At 41.5% G+C, this 18,204-nt stretch overlaps 1 protein-coding gene across 1 annotated transcript; it reads left to right on the plus strand.

Moving 5' to 3' along the window:
- The first annotated feature begins 400 nt into the window (after nt 1-400).
- CHRNB3 (cholinergic receptor nicotinic beta 3 subunit) lies at nt 401-18,204 on the plus strand. Its single transcript, XM_032838019.1, has 6 exons — nt 401-432; nt 996-1,147; nt 2,197-2,241; nt 14,935-15,044; nt 15,269-16,151; nt 17,955-18,204. Exons 1-6 carry the CDS (start codon nt 423-425, stop codon nt 18,087-18,089), a joined length of 1,335 nt encoding a protein of 444 aa, XP_032693910.1. The 5' UTR covers nt 401-422; the 3' UTR covers nt 18,090-18,204.

Below are 18,204 nucleotides of genomic sequence, written 5' to 3' on the forward strand. Positions count from 1 at the left end.
CTCTTCTTCCTACTAATAATCTTTACATTTTGATCAGGGAAACTTCAGGGTGTGTCTTGCATGGGATCACTGTCCATCATGTGTCTCTCAGTGGGAAAAAAATTCTCTTTGGTAAACCACACAGTGCAGAATGGGTTGTTTAGGAGATTAATAGGGTGCTGAATGTACAAGAGGGGCTATATTCAAAACGACAACCACAAAGCTTCCTTGCTTTAAATTTGATAGGATAACACTGGAAAGATACAAAACTTATCTCTAGACCCTAGACTCTTTATTTAACCTGTGGGTCAAATCTTGAAACTAGGGTGTTTCTTAGGCCCTCAGACGTGGAGGTATAAAGAGTGTTAGAACCTGGTCGTTGGCCAGGGAAGGTCTTTGTAAGGGAAGACATCTCAGGAAGATGGCAAGGGAACAAATAACACATGGGATGTGGTAGGTATTCCATGGATATGTGCCAAATGCGTGGAAATTGGCTCCAACGTATTCCTTTCATTGGTTCATTCATTAAATAGATATAACATGGGTATGTGCTGTGGGCAGGCACTGCTCCAGGTGCTGAATAAACATCATCAAGTAAAATGGATACTGTGCCTGCCATCATGGAGCTCAAGGGAAGGACAGACAATGACAAATTCACAACACATTGTGGCAAGGGACATGAGGGAGCCAAAGAGGGTGCAGTGGTGGACAATCACACATGGGCAGAGACCATGTCTGTGAGGAGGTGGCATCTCAATTGAGATGTGAGGTAGAGGGTAAGTGGGTGGCTCTAAGTGATTCTTTGGTGGTGAAGGTGCTCACCTCACGATGGGAAAACCCTGTGAGAGAGCCACATTCTGGGTAAAGCATAGAGTCAACTTTCAGCCCTGTGTTGTGGGCATGGAGAATGGTTCGAGAACCCCTGTTCACTCAAAGCTGTTCATTCCGGCTGTGGGTTGCTAAGCCAGCCATTATGACTTTCCCATTAATTCGGGTTTCCCTCATGATTCTTACAGCCGCCGCAGGATTCCGGTCAATCGCGGAAAGTGAAGATGCCCTCCTCAGACACTTATTCCAAGGTTATCAGAAATGGGTGCGCCCTGTATTAAATTCTAATGACACCATAAAAGTATACTTCGGATTGAAAATATCTCAGCTCGTAGATGTGGTGAGTAGTCCTTGGCACGAAGCTGAAAAGAACATGCATTCCTTAACCTGTTTGTGAGTCTAAGATTTCATTTTGGTTTCTTTCCCCATGGCTGCCATTTCCATTTTAAAAATAGCTTCCTGTGAGAGAAAATCTGCCCCAAGAGGCCAGTGAAATGACCCAAGGAAGGAATGAGAAGTGTCATGGAGTAAATTTTCATGGCAGCACTATTCGTGTGGAACCTTTTGCTGGGGGGGTGGATGTGGTTGCTGGGACAGGCACTCTCCCTGGCGGGTTGGCTGAGCACCAGAACAAGCACCCAGGGAAAAGCGAGGGGCAGGAGAGAAGGCAGAACCGAGCCCAGAGCTCATCATTTTTCCCCAGGCCAAGTCGGTGTCACCTGGACTGCATGAGGGGTATGGGAGGGTGCCGGCAAGGAGAGAAGACGGATGATGCTGGCACCCGAGTAAGTGCCCAGTGAGTTCATCACCTTCCTGAATCCCCTCAGGACCCTGCATTTTCCCCTGCCCCACCCATACCTTAACATTCTCCACTCAAAGTGTTCCTGTTTCCCACTTCTGCCATGATTGGCATCCTGGGAAATCAGTGAACTTTAACAAGCCCATGACTGCAAAGTCATCCTGCTGTGGTCCCCAGAGTTCCAGAATAACCCATCTTGCCCCAATCCCCTGTCCCACCACTCACACACTCACCCACCCCAGCTGATTCGATGCCCAAGGATTCCTTCTAGAAAATCACGCAAATCCAATCTCTGATTTAGTTCATATTCATTCTGCTTTGCCACCTTACCATGCTTTCTGGGTTATGCAATTTTAGATAAATATCACCACAATGAACTACTACTTGCTTTAATTATTATTTTTTTATTTTAAGGAAAATGTGCATAATATTTTAGGATCCGAGGCCGTTTAACTGTTTCAGATGAGAATCATTTATACTTTGAATACCTCAAATGTATGCATCAGAGAGGTCTTTCTGACAAAAGAAAAAAATCTAAAAGACAACTTCCTTTACTTGAATTTACATCTTCCTAATTGTCACTTTCTTAGGATGAAAAGAATCAGCTGATGACAACAAATGTGTGGCTCAAACAGGTAACTGTCAGTCCGAGCATTATATCTGCTAACCTATTTCCATGCTTTTCTATTTAGAAAGACACCCATTTGAAAAACTATTTTACAGAGCATATTGGGTTCCTCGGGGAGATATTTGGGAATGGCTGGGAAGGGTCCATTACTTAATTTTCTTTTGCCGGAGTTGGAGAGCAGGTGCTAGAAGCTCAGAGACCTGCCTGGAGGGGACTCTCTGACACCGAGGCCTCGGCCCTGCTCCCTGGCTACCTGGAGAAAGGGGGGGGGGAAGCTCCAGATTGCAACTGTCCCCCTCTTTAAAGTACCACATCTGGAACAGGCAATCAGCGATCTTAAATTCTCCCTTATCCTTACTGGTTCTCGGTGGGAGGAATATTTCCCATGGCTCCCTAGAAAGAGAAACAGGGAGGGCAGAAGGCCTCTCACCATCCGTTTCAGAACAAAGTGAAGACAAACAAAATGACGATATGTTTTCCCCATATAACGAAAAAGGCATTTTGAAACCGGGCCCTGTTTCCTAAAACTAGAAGCATCCGCTCGGAGGAGCTCATCCTACAGTGATCAGGAAATAACTACCCTTCAAAGCCCAATTTTGCATAGGTAATCGAAAGGAGAAAATATTGACACTTCTTTGATAGGAGGCGAAAAGTTTGGTCTCATTGTTTATTTTTGCTTGTTGTTGCTGTTGTCAGCAATTACTTGTTTGTTTGTTTGTTTGTTGGTTGGTTTGTTGGTTTTTCCCCTGAAGGTCCAAGTTATTGCCTAACCTCTGATAGACTTAAAATCTTCCTGGTGAGGAATCTTAAATATCTCACTGAATTTTAACATACATACACTCTATTTTTGTTCATTTATATTGAAATAAGTTAATTACCTTCAGGTTCAGGAGACATTGTTCCATTCTGCTAAGGGTATAGGAGCAGAGGACTGAGACTGTAGGGAGATTCCCTGGGCTTCCTTTATGTCATATTTCTCCCACCCAAAAACTTTGGTCAGAGTTAAAGAATTATTATCATCTTTACTACTCTCTATTCCGCTGATTCTTTAATTGGTAGATATCTTAGCAAGTTATAAAATGGATCTTTATTTTACTTGCAAATAAAGATGTCTAGGAGAAAAGAGTAAGCTGGTAATACAGATAGAAAAATATAATTCAAATAAACATATTTTTCTATATACCCATCTCCTTTCTCAATGATGTAGCTTAGAGGCTGTGGAATTCAGAAATATTTTGAGTTAATAAAAATTAGTAAGAAGTGCTGTATTTGAGTTTGCAGGAGAGAGGATAAAAACTTTTAGAGTGCAAATGGGTTTAGGACGTTAACAAAATAGAACAGACAAAAAACCTCTCACTGCTTCACACACGAGTCCTTCTCCAACTGCTCCTTGAGATTAAGCTTCTACTAACCTGTCACATAAAACAGCAATCCAGGGACTCTTGGCCTTCAAAACTGGTACTTTTCACTTTGCCTGAGATTTTGAAAACACGAGGTCACTTCAGTAGAAGCGAACAAGAAGCCACGGCTCCTCAGACCTTAACTACAACTGTGGAAGTGACTTCTAGCAAAGCTGTGCCACAAGAATCCCAGTGGCCTGATGAAAGCCTCCAGGTCAAGACAGGGTCACAACCTAAGCGTCTCCAGTACCCAACACAGAGCAAGAGAAATCCATAGGAATGGGGCAAGCTGATGCTTGGAAAAGCCAGCCTGATAACTCAGGGTCCCATTTTCTGGAAGTAATGAGGATAACAGATTTTTTTTCATTAAATTATAGTTGGTACACAATGTAACATTAGTTTCAGGTGTACAACATAGTGACCTTATGCTGTACTCACACAAGTGTTGCTCCCATCTGTCACTGTACGCGCTATTACAATACCATTGACACACGCCCTATGCTGTATTTTTCATCCCCGTGACTTCTTTTTTTTTTTTTAAGATTTTATTTATTTATTTGACAGAAAGGGATCACAAGTAGGCAGACAGACAGGCAGAGAGAGAGGGGAAATAAATAAAATCTTAAAAAAAAATGTGTGTGTTATACAGATCTCAGTTTTAGAGTAGCTAATGATAATACCTAAGGATTATTGAGCACGTCCTAAGCGTTAAGTCGCCCTGCTTGGATGTGTCATAGGAATAAACTCAGTTCATTCTCATAACCACCCTATGAGGTAGGTCCTATTAGGCTTCCCACTTTGCAGATGAGAACACTGAGCATTGGAGAACTGGAGTGACTTGTCCAAGGTTGAGCGCTTAAGTGAAGTCGGGCTCACATGAAGAAATCCTTCCCTTGCCTCGCACAAGGGCGTGGATGGAAGATGTCCAGTGCTCCGCTCAGTGCTTTCCCTGTGGAGACTAGCTCCTTCCTAGTCCTTGTCTTCTTCTTTTTTTCTTTTTTAAGATTTTTTTCATTTATTTATTTAACACAGAGAGAGAGAGACAGCAAGAGAGGGAGCGCAAGCAAGGGCAGCGGGAGAGGGAGAAGCAGTCCTCCCACTGAGCAGAGAGCCTGATGCGGGGCTCGATCGCATGACCCTGGCATCATGACCGGAGCTGAAGGCAGACGCCCAACAACTGAGCCACCCAGGCACCCCTAGTCCCTGTCTTCTAAGGTTTTGGTGCCTCAACCTCTGCGACATCTGGTCTAGAAAGGCATTTAGGAGGGAATGAAGTAAGGATTACTCCCTCTTCCATTCATTCCACAAGGTTTATTGAGAACCTACTAAGTGTCAGCCACTCTGCTAGATCCCAGGTATATGAAGAGTAAGATACAGCCCTGCCTTCAAGGAGAGGACACAGCGGAACTTGTGTAAAGAATAATGACTGCAATATCATAAACACCCTAAGGAAAATCTACGTAAGTACTGGGTCATTACAAAAATGACAGCGAGAAAGAGAGAAAATCAGGGAAAGCTCCCAAGGGAGGAGATATATAAGTTAGGTCTTACAGGATCAGTAGAGGTTCCACAAGCCAAAAAGGAAGAGAAGTTGTGAACCCCTGTATGCCCTTCCCAATCGCTTAACTTTCCAAAACTCTCATGCCAGAACAGACCTACAGGGAACTCTTCCCAGCCACCCCTGTATGCCTCAGTCAGAGCAAAGACCAAAACAACAAACCCCTGTTCTTTTCTCATTTCCCACCCAGACACTGTAAAATGCTCCCTGATTCACATCACAGAGAGAATAAAACTCTTCGTATTGGAACAAAAACGTGTTCCACGCAGTTTCCGCAACTGAGATGCTCGGTTGGTTTTTTTTAATGCAATTCTTCTGTCTTATCCTCTATTTCCATAGTTCTTCTCTGGTATATTTAGACGTTCTTCCTCCATCCTCTTAACCAAAGAGCTTTATCTAGCACAAATTTAGTGACATCCTGAGAAAGTCCTCTCTGTGGAGCTATTTTTATTTTATTGATCTTATTTTGGAAACTCATTGGTCTTCCTCTTTCCTACTTCCAGAGAGTAATCAAAACCCCATAAATCATAAATAGATCATTAACACTGACTCACTAAAACTACATGAGAAAGTACTTAGTGCCTCACTGCTCAGATTCTGCTCCATCACGTTCAAGGTTAGGAAAACTGCATCGCAAACACCTTAAAGGAAAATGGGATATGAAACCACCCTTTCTTTGATGATAAAGGGTTGAACCCCTGGCCTAGAGGCTATCATGTGAGCAATTTCTAAGACAACAGATGTCAAAATTACTCACTCACCAGAATTTACTGAGCACCTACTATGCACTATGCATATGCACTATGCACCTACTATACACACTTACTGTGTGTAAGACGCTGGGCTAGGCACCGTCAGGTGTTAACACCAATAAGACAGTAAGATTCTGAGCAATCCCACTTCATTGTAGCTGAGAGCACTTTGTTGTCCTACACCCTTCATTTTCCCCAAGGAAAAGAAAGCTGCCTGAATGTCTGCCAAGGCCAGCATCTCAAAGTAGCCTTGTTTCTCCAACAGCTGGTTCCCCTTTTACACCAACCAAAAGTTCAGCAAACATATGCAGGCCTCAGAGGCTAGACCCCTGGAGCTGGTCTCGAAGGAGAAATCAGAAACAAACCTGCCATGGAAGGCTAGGCCTTGCTCTTAAGGTCAGGGGGATCTTCGCTCAAGTCTAATTACCTTCTACAACCTGTATCTCTGCCCTTTACTCAGCATCTTAGTTTCCTTTCTTCTCCCAGCCTCACTCAGACTTTAGCAAAGGAGGCCGGTTTGGTGCACCCTGAGTGAGAGTTGAGGAGGAATTAGGAGTTAGGAATCCGAAATCCTGCTATGTAAATCTGGGCAAGTCATTTTGCCTTTCAGACCCTCAGTCTCTTCATCTATAAAAGAGAGATGATGCCTAGCTCACGGTGTTGTTAGGAGGTAAAATGCGATCATGTGTGTGAATGCGACTGGTATATTATCTGGTGTGTAGTGGGGACTCAATAAATGTCATTTCCTGCTGCCGCCTTTGGAGGCTTTTTCATCCTTATTGACAAATCTCATTTCCTGGCCCTGACCACTTATAGTTATAATGTGAATATGAGATACTTAATATGGCATGTTGTTGTCTTTAAGATTAAAATGAACCAACATTAACTTGTTTAAAGAATTTCACACTTGATGGCACCTGGGTGGCTCAGTCAGTTAAGTGTCTGCCTTTGGCTCAGGTCATGACCACAAGGTCCTAGGATGGAGCTGCACATCGGACTGCCTACTCAGCAAGGAGTCTGCTCCTTCCTTTCCCCTCTCCATCCCTCCCCGCACTCTAGTGCTTTCTTTCTCGTTCTCTCTCTCAAATAAATAAATCAAATCTTAAAAAAAAAAAAAAAAGATTTTCACACTTGATTTTTAGATAACTGAAGATCCCAGGGATGTCCCAGAGGCTACAAATCAAGGCACTACTTGTTCCTTACCATCTTTTGGTCTTAGTATTAAACTAAGAATAAGTAGGAGAATTTTTTTTGTGGTTTTTTTTTTTCAGTGAAAAGTCTTTGATTTCAGTTTAAGTGAAATTGGTTCTGGATAATAGCTAGACATCTATGAGTGATATTTCGGATAATGTATGTAAGAAAAAAATTTAAGAGAATGTGTATGATATGGATTTGAAATTGCACTTTTCAGAATTAAGAAACCTATTTCCCCTTCTTTTTCTCAGTCAAAGATTAACTTTGCTCTTTGGCCCGTGACGTAGCCTGTGCTCTCCTATTTCCTGCAATGACACAGCTCTCCACCCGGGAACTGCTTCATGATAGAGCTGATGTTTGTAAACAGCTTTGACAATCTTGGCTGGAACATGCTATATGAACACAGGGTATTATTTGTAATTTCTTACTTGAAGAAGGGAGAGACAGGAGATTAGTCTCCAGATGCCCCCAGGCTTTCAAAGAGAACAGGAAGTAACCAGAAGGTCTCAGAGCTCTTTAGCCAAGACAGAGGATGGGGGCTCTGAACCCTCACCCTGACACTCTCACCTAGCACGTGTTGTGGTCGTGGGACATGGGTCTCTGTCTGCATCATGATGGATGTGTATGTTGGTAGAAATTCAAAGAACCCCTCTAGACGGATGTGGCAGGGAGAATCTCTGATTCCCCAGGTCTGGTTGAAAGGACACCTCAGAAAGGAGTACAGTTGGTGGAGGACCATACAGGTGTAGAACTCAGGGCTTCTGACTCTAATTCAGTACACTTGCTGTTCTAGGTACTCCAAAGTCAACAGCATTGACCAAAGCCCCACTTAGCCCCTTTCTCTTTACTGGCCTGGGATGAAACCTAGGGGATACCTGGGTGGCTCAGGTGGTTAAGTGTCTCTCTTCGGCTCAGGTCATGATACTGGGGTCCTGGGATCAAGCCCAGCATTGGGCTCCTTGCTCAGTGGAGAGTCTGCTTCTCCCTCACCTGCTGCTTCCCTCTGCTTGTTCTCTCTCTCTCTCTCTCTCTGACATATAAATGAATCAAATCTTTAAAAAAAAAAAAAAGAAACCTAAATCACTGTAGATCTCTTTATGTCCTCCTTGAGGATTCAATGCACCCCTCCTTCATGTTCACTCATTTCTGCCCCAGCACCTTCCCAAGCCCCCTTCCTTCTCCCTGCCTCACACTGCCACTCACTGCCCCTCCTTACCTTTCAGGGCTCAGCTTCTGAAGGTCGTCTTCTCAGAACTACCTTCCCTGTCCACCCTAATGTTCCCTGCCATTATATCCAAATGGCACCCTCCTCAGAGCAATGACTACTAGGTGTGCTCATTTGTTTCTCATTATCTGAGTTGGCCTCAGGCCAGGAGTACAGAGCAGCAGTGGTATGCTCCGTGTGAGCACGTGCCTTGCATACTTGTGGAATGCATCATTCCCCCCGCCGCCCCAGACCGTGAGCCCAATAAAACACCACTGCTCTGTTCTCTCTGGCAACAGCTGTTCATTCTGCAGTTAGAGGTCTGGTGAGCAAGGCAAACCTTTCTGACCCAAAAGTCCCACACCCCAGGGCTTGCCCTAGTTCCCTTAGAACATCTTGTAAACCAGGTATGTGTTTGCTGGGATTTGCAAGAAGGCAGGGGCCCCAGCATTGTAGCTATCCACCCTCCCTACAGGGTGGAACCAGGCATGGGAAAAGACAGCTGTGCCTGGAGTGGAGAGGACACTGCATCCAAGAAGCAGGCAATTTTGTTTGCAGCAATCTTCACATTCCAAATGGAGGAAGTATAAGATTGGACTCCGTGGCTGAGCTCACCAATGTCCATTCAAGACAAGCCAGTTCATAAGCATGCAGTTCCAGCCAATCTGCTCAAGTCTGTGTCTGCACCTGGGGCTCACCACCTGCCTTCTGGCAGCCCACTGCTTGCTCGAGAGCTACTCAGATTCTCCCAGGATCAGCTGAGAACTTTTTAGTTGCACATGACAGAGAATGCAACCCAGACTGGCTTCAGCAAAAATAGAATGTATTGGCTTTCACATCCTGGAAAGTACATTGACAAGGCCAGCATTACACGCAGCTTGATCCAGGGGCTCAGGCACTATTCTCAGGAATGGTGTTCCCTCTGCATGTCTCTGGGCTCCTCGTCCTCTGGGTGACCCCAATCTCATCTCAGCCCTCCTCTAGTGGCAACAAGGTGGCTGTATCAGCTTCAGCCTCAAAGTGCTACCTGTGTTCAAGCTCAGCAAGAGAGAGAATGGCCAGCCTCTTTTACAGTGGTTCCAGAAGATTCATGCTATCCCACTTTTTTGTTTCCCATTTGGTCACCTGCCATCTCTGAAGATCACAGTGGGCAGGTGTGAGGTACAGCCCCTTTTCTGGGGCAGAAGGAAGAGTTAGATCCACCCACATCTGGTGAGTGATAGTGCAGTGAGGTAGTTCCCCAAGAGGAAACTGGGGTGCTCTTCCAGCAGCAAGGCAGGTGAACTTGAGGCAGCAGGCAACATACATCCACTTTATTTCTGAATTCATTTTTCTCCTCTTTCTATAAAGAGCTCTTGACATGCCACTTTCTTCTCAAATGAAGTCTTGCCTAAGTGGAGGTCAGCTGAAGTCTCCTGTCATTAACAGTTCATCTTCCTCTTGTAATTTCTCTCCCCTTGGTTGTCCATGAACTTGGACACAGTATAACATGTCTATTTGCATAATTCCTTCACCTTTGGACCGATATTTTACCATTAAGGCCAAACAGATTTTCTGTTGTTATTATCTTCATATTCTTTTTTTTAACAGAGGAAAAGATGGAATAAGCTACTGTTTTAGCCTGAGTACAAAGTTAATAAGCCTTACAATGCTCAACACTGGAAACATCCTTGAGAGTGGAGCCACCGAAAGCTTCAATAAACCATTGACATTATGAAGAATTTTAAGTCACAAATTTTTCCACCATAAGGTAGCATGGAAAGAGGGAAAAGAGTACAGGATATGGCTTTTGATGAACCATGGCACACCTCCAGGGGGTGCCCTTCATGTCCTAGTCAATGTGGAAGGCACTTCCTGGACTTATGATGCCCAGCATACCCAGTCATATACAACAGACTTGATCCTATTTTCTCTACTCACCAGCTGTGTGGCCTGGGACAAGTCACTTGAACCCTCCGAGCCACAGGTCCCTCATCTAATATAGCACTATTAATAGGTCATTTGTAGGTTATTGAAGAAATCAGCATTAATAAATATAAAAGCACTTAGGTCAATGCCTGGCACATCATCGGCACTTGGTAACTTTTCTACTTTGCCATTTTTATTCTATTATCAGCACAGCCACAAAATAGGTTTTTAATGTATGCTACAGTTGTACTGAAAAATCATAGAAACAGTCCCAAAGAAAAGAAGTCCCACTGCTAAGAGGGCAATGTATGTGTTCCTTTCCTCTCTTGTAATTAGCCCAAATTTGTGTTAGATATTTGGTGAATTATTGGAATGTAGTTTTTACATCTACAAACAAATGTTGTTTTAACAATGCTTTAGTAGCAAAAACACAAAGGTGCCTGCCACCTATTTCACTGACTTTGTCTTTTCTCAAGGAAACCTCACTGTATTTTTATTTGAATTCAAACATCAGGAAAACAGTTAGAGCGACACCCTCTTTGCCAGGGCATCCTTATTCTTTATAAGGCAGTGGTCTACCTATTTTTTTTCTTATATAACAATAAGAAGTATTATATAAAACTGTGATACCTTAAGACTATGTGGGGTGGATCCCAAGAATGCAAGGGTGATTCAACATCTGAAAATCAATCAATATAGGGGCACCTGGCTGGCTCAGTCGGTTAAGCATGTGACTCTTGACCTTGTGGTCTTGAGTTTGAGCCCCATGATGGGTGTACAGCCTACTTAAGGGGGAAAAAAAAAGGAAAAGGAAAAGAAAATCAATCAATATAACTCATTTCATTAAGAGACTAAAGAATAATCTTGTAATTATCTCTATAGAAGCTGGAAAGCTTTTTATTTAATGAGGATCTGTTTGTGATTAAGAAAAAAAAATATATTAGGGCTCCTGGGTAGCTCAGTTGTTGAGTGTCCAACTCTTGATTTTGGCTCACATCGTTATCTCAGGGTTGTGGGATCCAGCCCAGTGTAGGGCTCTACACTGGGCTGGGAGTCTGCTTGGGATTCTCTCCTTCTCCCTCTCCCATTCCCCCTTTCCTCACTCACACTCTCTCTCTTTCACTCTCAAATAAGTAAATCTGTAAAAAAAAAAAAAAATCTCAGCAAACTAGAAATAGGAAGAATCTTCCTTAATCAAATAAAAGGCATTTAAGAAGACCAACAGCTAATGTAATACTTAATGGTGAATAACTAAATGCTTCCCACCCAAAATCAAGAACAATGCGAACATATCTACTCTCCCACTCCTATTTAATGTCATACTGAAGGTCCTAGCCAGTGATTTAACACAAGGAAAACACAATAAAAGGCATTCAGATTGGAAAAAAAGAAATAGAGTTTTCTATTTGTAAATGATGTAATTGTTGATGTAGAAAATCTACCAAAAAACTTCTAAAATTAAATGAGCTTAAACAAGGTCACAGGATACATACAAGGTCAACATACAAAAATCAATTGTTTGTTTATATTCTAGCAATGAACAATTGGATTTTTTCCCTTGATGTCAAAGTACCATTTACAATAACATCAAAAAAACATGAAATACTTAGGTGTAAATCTAACTGAATATGTACAGGGTCTAATAAGCTGAAACTACAAAACACTGATTAAAAACATCAAAGAAGACCTAAACACATGGAGTGAGAAATGATTTTCCTAGGTCAGAAATCTCAATATTATGATGTCAGCGCTCCCCAATCAGAAGGATTTTTCTTGTAGATAGCAACAAACTGATTTAAAATTTTATGGAGAAAAGCAAAGAAACGAGAATAGCCAAAATGATTTGAAAAGGGGGGATAGAGTTGGAGGACTCACACTACAGAATTTCAAAACTTACTGGAAAGTGATGGTTAAAAAGTGTGGTACTGGGGAAAGGAGGGACACAGATTAACGAGACAGAACAAAGAGCCCATAAATAGACCCACACGGTTTACGGTTAGTTGATTTTTGACAAACGTGTATAGGTAATCCAATGGAGAATGTTTAGTCTTTTCAACAAAAGGTACAGGAACGATTGGCCATCCATATGCGAAAAAAACCAAAAACCTCATTCACACCATAATTAAAAAATTAACTCAAAATGGATTTTAGATCTAAATGTACAACCCAAAACTATAAAATCTCTAGAAGAAAACATGGAAGAAAAATCTCTGTGACCTCAAGTTTGGTAAATATTTCTTAGATATGACATAATTCATAAGAGATAAAATTGGTAAAATAAACTTCATCCAAGTGTAGAACTTCTATCTTGTGAAAGACACTGATTAGAGAATTAAGAAACTACAGACTGTGGGAAGCTATTTGAAACTCAAATATTTGATGAGGGGCTTTTATCCAGGATATATAAAGAAGTCTAAAAACTCAGTAATAAAACAAACAGCATGATTAAAAAAACATGCAAAAGATTTAACAGCCACTTCACCAAATAAGATATACGGGTGGCAAAAAAGTACATGAAGAAATGCTCAACACCATTAGTCATTAGGAAAATGCATATTGGAAACCGAGATACCATTTCACAACTCTTCTAACCAAAGTAAAAAAAGGAGACAATACCAAGTACTGGAGAAGGTGCCAAAGAACCGAAAGTCTCGTACGTTGTTAGTGGGAATGCAAAATGAGACAGCTGCTCAGGGACGCAGTTTCATATAAAGTTGAATATACACTTAGGATATGTCCCAGCCATCCCACTCCTGGGTATTAACCCAAGAGAAGAAAAGAATGCTTTCTACTTAAAAAGCTGCACAAAATGTTTATAGTGGCTTTATTTGTAATCATTAAAAACTAGAAGAATCCAAACATCCTACCTGGAGAATGGGTAAATAAATTGTGGTATATTCATACAAGGGAAAACTACACACTAACAAAAATGAACAAATCACTAATATAGAAGAACCTAAGATGCATTATGGTAAGTAAAAGAAATCAGGATCGAAAGGCTGTCTACCTTATGATCAATTCTATTTATATGACCAAAGGCAACATTATAGAATCAGAAAGTAGATCCTGGTTGCCTGGGGGTGGAGGATGGGAGAAGTTGATTACAAAGGAGCAGCATAAGGAAAACTTTTTTGGGCAACAGAGTTGTTCTTGTATCTTGACAGTGGTAGAGATTACACAAATGTTTGAGCATAGAACCATACGCAAAGAGTGAATTGTATCGTATGTCAATTTTTAGAAAGTAAACAGAGTGCAAGTGAAACAAAGAGTGCTGTCCTGAGTTCCTTTCCACGTTTCTAAGATTGAGACCTGCTGCCAGTAGTACAAGTCTCCTTAGCAGGAGACAAATTATTCATAGAAAGGAAAATGTATTTGCTTTTCAAAATGGGAGGAGGAGGAGGAGGAAAAAGGAGAGAAGCCTGTGAGTACCAAGTAAACATGATAAATATTTTATAAGTTTGGGCTCTTAAACTGTCCATCTTCATGTGTGTGCTTTTCCATAAATAAGCATGCAGTCTTTTATCCTTTAGATCATAGCTTTTTAATGACCCATTTCCTTTTCAATTTGTTTTTCCAGGATTAAGCCTCACAAATATTGTCTAGGATAGACAATGTCATATCTGGGGTATACGGTCTCGTACTTTTTCAGGCATCATGCATATTTCAATACTTCACCATCTAGTGAAGTTACCCATCTGCTGACTCCTGATTTTTTAATGACAGGAAGGTTTGCACTGGGCACACTCTTCAGACTTTCTGAAATGTCACTTAATATTATCCTACATCATTACTCAGCTGTCTACATGAGGGACAGTAGGATAGAAGAATTTAATTTTCAGGTCAGATTTCATAAGATTCTGGACCCAAATCTTTTTAAGAAAGTCCATCCTGCTATAATTGGATCACCCATACATCATCCTCTTGACCTTCATAATCCAATCAATTAGGAGTCAGGTTTGTTAACCTGGGTCCATTAGCTCCTGTAAAACATGCTAAATGATTTCATTCTATTATGAGGAAAAATTTGTAGGTATCTGGAGGCTAACAACATTAGGGATATAATGTAAAACTGTAATTGGGTGGTCAAAAAATAAATTCAGATTAGAACTTAAAAGGAAATTCTTGGAAAATATTTTTTCATTGGATTAAAGTTATAATGTCATCAAGAGTAGTCAGTGGGTACTGAATGTTTCATAATAACATAGTGGGTGGATGTTTGCTCAAGACTCTTGAGTGATATTCAAAATTGTTTGTGCCCATTATCATGAGATGAAAATATTACTGGACCAACTCTTCTAGAATAAACTGAGTTAGAATTATCATTGCTTTTCTTTTGCTTCTTAAGAGAAAATAGGCTGAAAAAAAGAAAAGAAGCTGAAAAAATAGATCACAAATCAGTGGTGTTTGTTGCCAGGACTCTTCATTGGGAGGTAGATATATGGCAACTTTGGAAACCCCAGGTAGGACGGCCATGTGGGCCTGGGCAAGATGAGAGGTCAGGCTAGCTCAAGCTGTATCTCGAGAAGTGTAATGAACCACAGATAGGGTCATAAGATCTAAAATGGATGGATTTCCCTTTTTAAATAAAACACTGGCATTTGGTAAATTAATATAAATTTGAAGATTCCGACGTCTAATACACTGAATTTTCAGAATGAAATGACAGTACGCTCATTTGATGCAGGAATGGACGGACCACAAATTACGCTGGAATCCTGATGAATACGGTGGGATTCGTTCAATTAAAGTTCCATCAGAATCCCTCTGGCTTCCTGACATAGTTCTCTTTGAAAAGTAAGTATCCCAAAAGAAAAATACCCTGGTCCGATGAGGACCAGAGATGGAAAAGCCTGACTTTGGCAAGATAATTAAGAGAAATGCACAACTTTGAGTTAGAAGAGAACCGTTTCTTTTCTAAAATATTGTTTGACTCTGTGGTAGAAGATAATAAATGTGAATAGTAGAGGGCGGGGTGGGCAAAGACTCAACTCATCAGTGTTCAACCGCTTTTACCACAGCGCCGATGGCCGGTTCGAAGGCTCCCTCATGACCAAAGTCATCGTGAGATCCAACGGCACTGTCATCTGGACGCCCCCCGCCAGTTACAAAAGCTCATGCACCATGGACGTCACGTTTTTCCCATTTGACAGGCAGAACTGCTCCATGAAGTTCGGGTCATGGACTTACGATGGAACCATGGTTGACCTCGTTCTGATCAATGAAAATGTTGACAGGAAGGACTTCTTTGATAACGGAGAATGGGAGATCCTCCATGCAAAAGGGATGAAGGGCAACAGGAGAGACGGCGTCTACTCCTATCCGTTCATCACATACTCGTTCGTCCTGCGCCGCCTGCCCCTGTTCTACACCCTCTTCCTGATCATCCCCTGCCTGGGGCTATCTTTCCTGACTGTGCTCGTGTTCTATCTCCCTTCCGACGAAGGGGAAAAGCTGTCCCTGTCAACCTCAGTGCTGGTTTCTCTGACCGTGTTCCTCCTGGTCATTGAGGAAATAATTCCGTCTTCCTCCAAAGTCATTCCTCTCATTGGGGAGTACCTGTTGTTCATTATGATTTTCGTGACCCTGTCGATTATTGTGACTGTTTTCGTGATTAACGTTCACCACAGATCCTCTTCCACTTACCACCCCATGGCCCCCTGGGTGAAACGACTGTTTCTGCAAAAACTTCCTACATTGCTTTGTATGAAGGACCACGTGGATCGCTACTCTTTCCCAGATAAAGACGAAAGTCAGCCAGTGGTGAAAGGTAAAACTCTAGAAAAAAGGAAACAGAGACAGGTGAGTGATGGAGAAACCGTTCTTGTTGCTTTCTTGGAAAAAGCGGCTGATTCCATCAGGTACATCTCAAGGCACGTGAAGAAGCAGCATTTCATCAACCAGGTGAGTCCATCCCAGCGGGGCCACCAAAATGCACAAGAACCAACAACACAGTGTTTAAACGTGACACTGTTAACTCTCTGCTTTTCATGTGTAGAATGTTAAGCGAGCCCTGACATCAGTAAGAATCTTAGTATGGATTTTTAGGAAGCAGTTCACAGAAACAGAGGAGCAAAAGTGAAGCAAGTGTAAATTAAGCACCATTCCTTATAATTAGACATGATTCTATTTAAAATAATTTAATTTTACATTTTAAGTTGGTTATCCCGGTCTCTGGTAATGTATCTCTCATTTTTATGAGACTGATGCGCTGCCTACTGCGCTAAGAGGGCGGCTTTGTATCTCTCATTTTTAGAGCGATGATGGTTATTTCCATCTGTAGTATTTGGAAATAAAGGAACAGAATTTGGGGATTAATATACAGAAGAATAGAATAGATTTTGGGATTAATATAATCCTAAAATAGACAAATGATCCCAATAATAGACAAAGAACCCCAATAATAGGCAAAGACTATAGACAAAATAGACAAAATAAAAGACAAAAAAAATCCAATAATAGACAAAAGAACAGAATAGATTTTGGGATTAATATACAAATATAGTGTGCCAACAGATATAACACTGTTCCTTTGGTGAGGGAAAAGGGCATAGTTATTTAGCTTATAGATTAAAAAAAAATTGTGGTGAGAGTGTGGATTTCAGACTCAAGATAGTGGTGGACTCAGATAGTACCTGCTGCTTAAAACAAGTTATAGGCCAATTTAGAGCATTCAATTACTTTACTCTAAAGTCAGTGAAAATTAGTGCCAAGAGCCTGATCCCATAAACAAAATTATGAAAGAATTTCTTATTTTATTTATTTATTTATTTATTTAAATTCAATTAGCCAACACACAGTACATGATTAGTTTCAGATGTAGTGTTCAATAATTCATCAGCTGTGTATAAGGCCCAGTGCTCATCATATCATGTGCTGAAAGAATTTTTATAAAGAAATATCCTTCTATTATTTTACCTAGACACTACCTAGTATATCGTCTCTCACTATTTGTTCTGCTTTTCATCCACTGAAAAGCATTTTTAAAGCATTAGGAAAAATGCTGGTATAAAACAGACATTTTGGCTTTTCTTAGGGTTGTTTGTTGTTGTTTCTTTACAGTGTTTAAAAATTCTAATTCCAAGATTCAAATAGCCTTTTAAAAAATTATAAAAGTAACACCTTATCAGGGTAAGGAATTTGGAAAATACAAAAAACATAAACAAGAAAATTAAAATCATTAACAATCCCATTACTTAAGGTTGACACTTGAAACATTCCAATGTGTCTTCTTTGTGTTTTTCCCCCAGAGTTTTACTCCTAAAGCTCTATGTGTGCTGAATGCTTTCAGGCTCTCTATCAGTACCTATGCCCCTTTGAGAATTCCTGTTAGGTTCCATCTTTACAAACTCCCCACAGAAGAGAAATGGAGCATTTCTTTTCCTTCGAAAGAGAACTAGCCGCTGTTCTCCACACCTCTCAACTTGTTCGTGCTCTGACCTTGTTCTGATAGCGTCCTGCCCATTGTTCCCCAACTTCCCTTCCTCCAAAGGGACCCAGTCTCCCCTCCCCCCTTACGGATTGCCGTCCTGTCCTGATCCCCGCTGTCCTCCCGGCATTCCCGAGGTGCAGCGGCCACAGTCACACGTGCGTTTTTGAGAACCGAAGCCCTGCACATCTGAGTATTACCCCTTTCCGATCCCTGGAAGTGAGTTCAGAACAGTTGCCCTGCATCTTGAAAGGAAGGCATCTTTTTCTCTTTTGCAGGTGGTACAAGACTGGAAATTCGTAGCCCAAGTTCTGGACCGAATCTTTCTGTGGCTCTTTCTGATAGTGTCAGTTACCGGCTCTGTTCTGATCTTTACTCCTGCTTTGAGGATGTGGCTCCACAGTTCCCACTAGCAATCCAGAGCCATCTAAAATACTATAAAGACAAAATTACACCTTAGGACTGGCCTCCAGCTAGCTGTACATACAGTATCCAAATGCATGAGCTGCTTAGAAGGGCCTGGGTGGG

Source organism: Lontra canadensis, unplaced genomic scaffold (genome assembly GCF_010015895.1).
Source record: "Lontra canadensis isolate GAN:19392208 unplaced genomic scaffold, GSC_riverotter_1.0 scaffold101, whole genome shotgun sequence".
NCBI lineage: Eukaryota > Metazoa > Chordata > Mammalia > Carnivora > Mustelidae > Lontra > Lontra canadensis.

Bases quoted from the DNA above. Each gene is read 5' to 3' on its own strand.
- CHRNB3 (XM_032838019.1), top strand. The intron at 1,148-2,196 runs GTGAGTAGTCCT...TCACTTTCTTAG, and splicing joins TATCTCAGCTCGTAGATGTG to GATGAAAAGAATCAGCTGAT. The intron at 16,152-17,954 runs GTGAGTCCATCC...TCTCTTTTGCAG, and splicing joins AGCAGCATTTCATCAACCAG to GTGGTACAAGACTGGAAATT.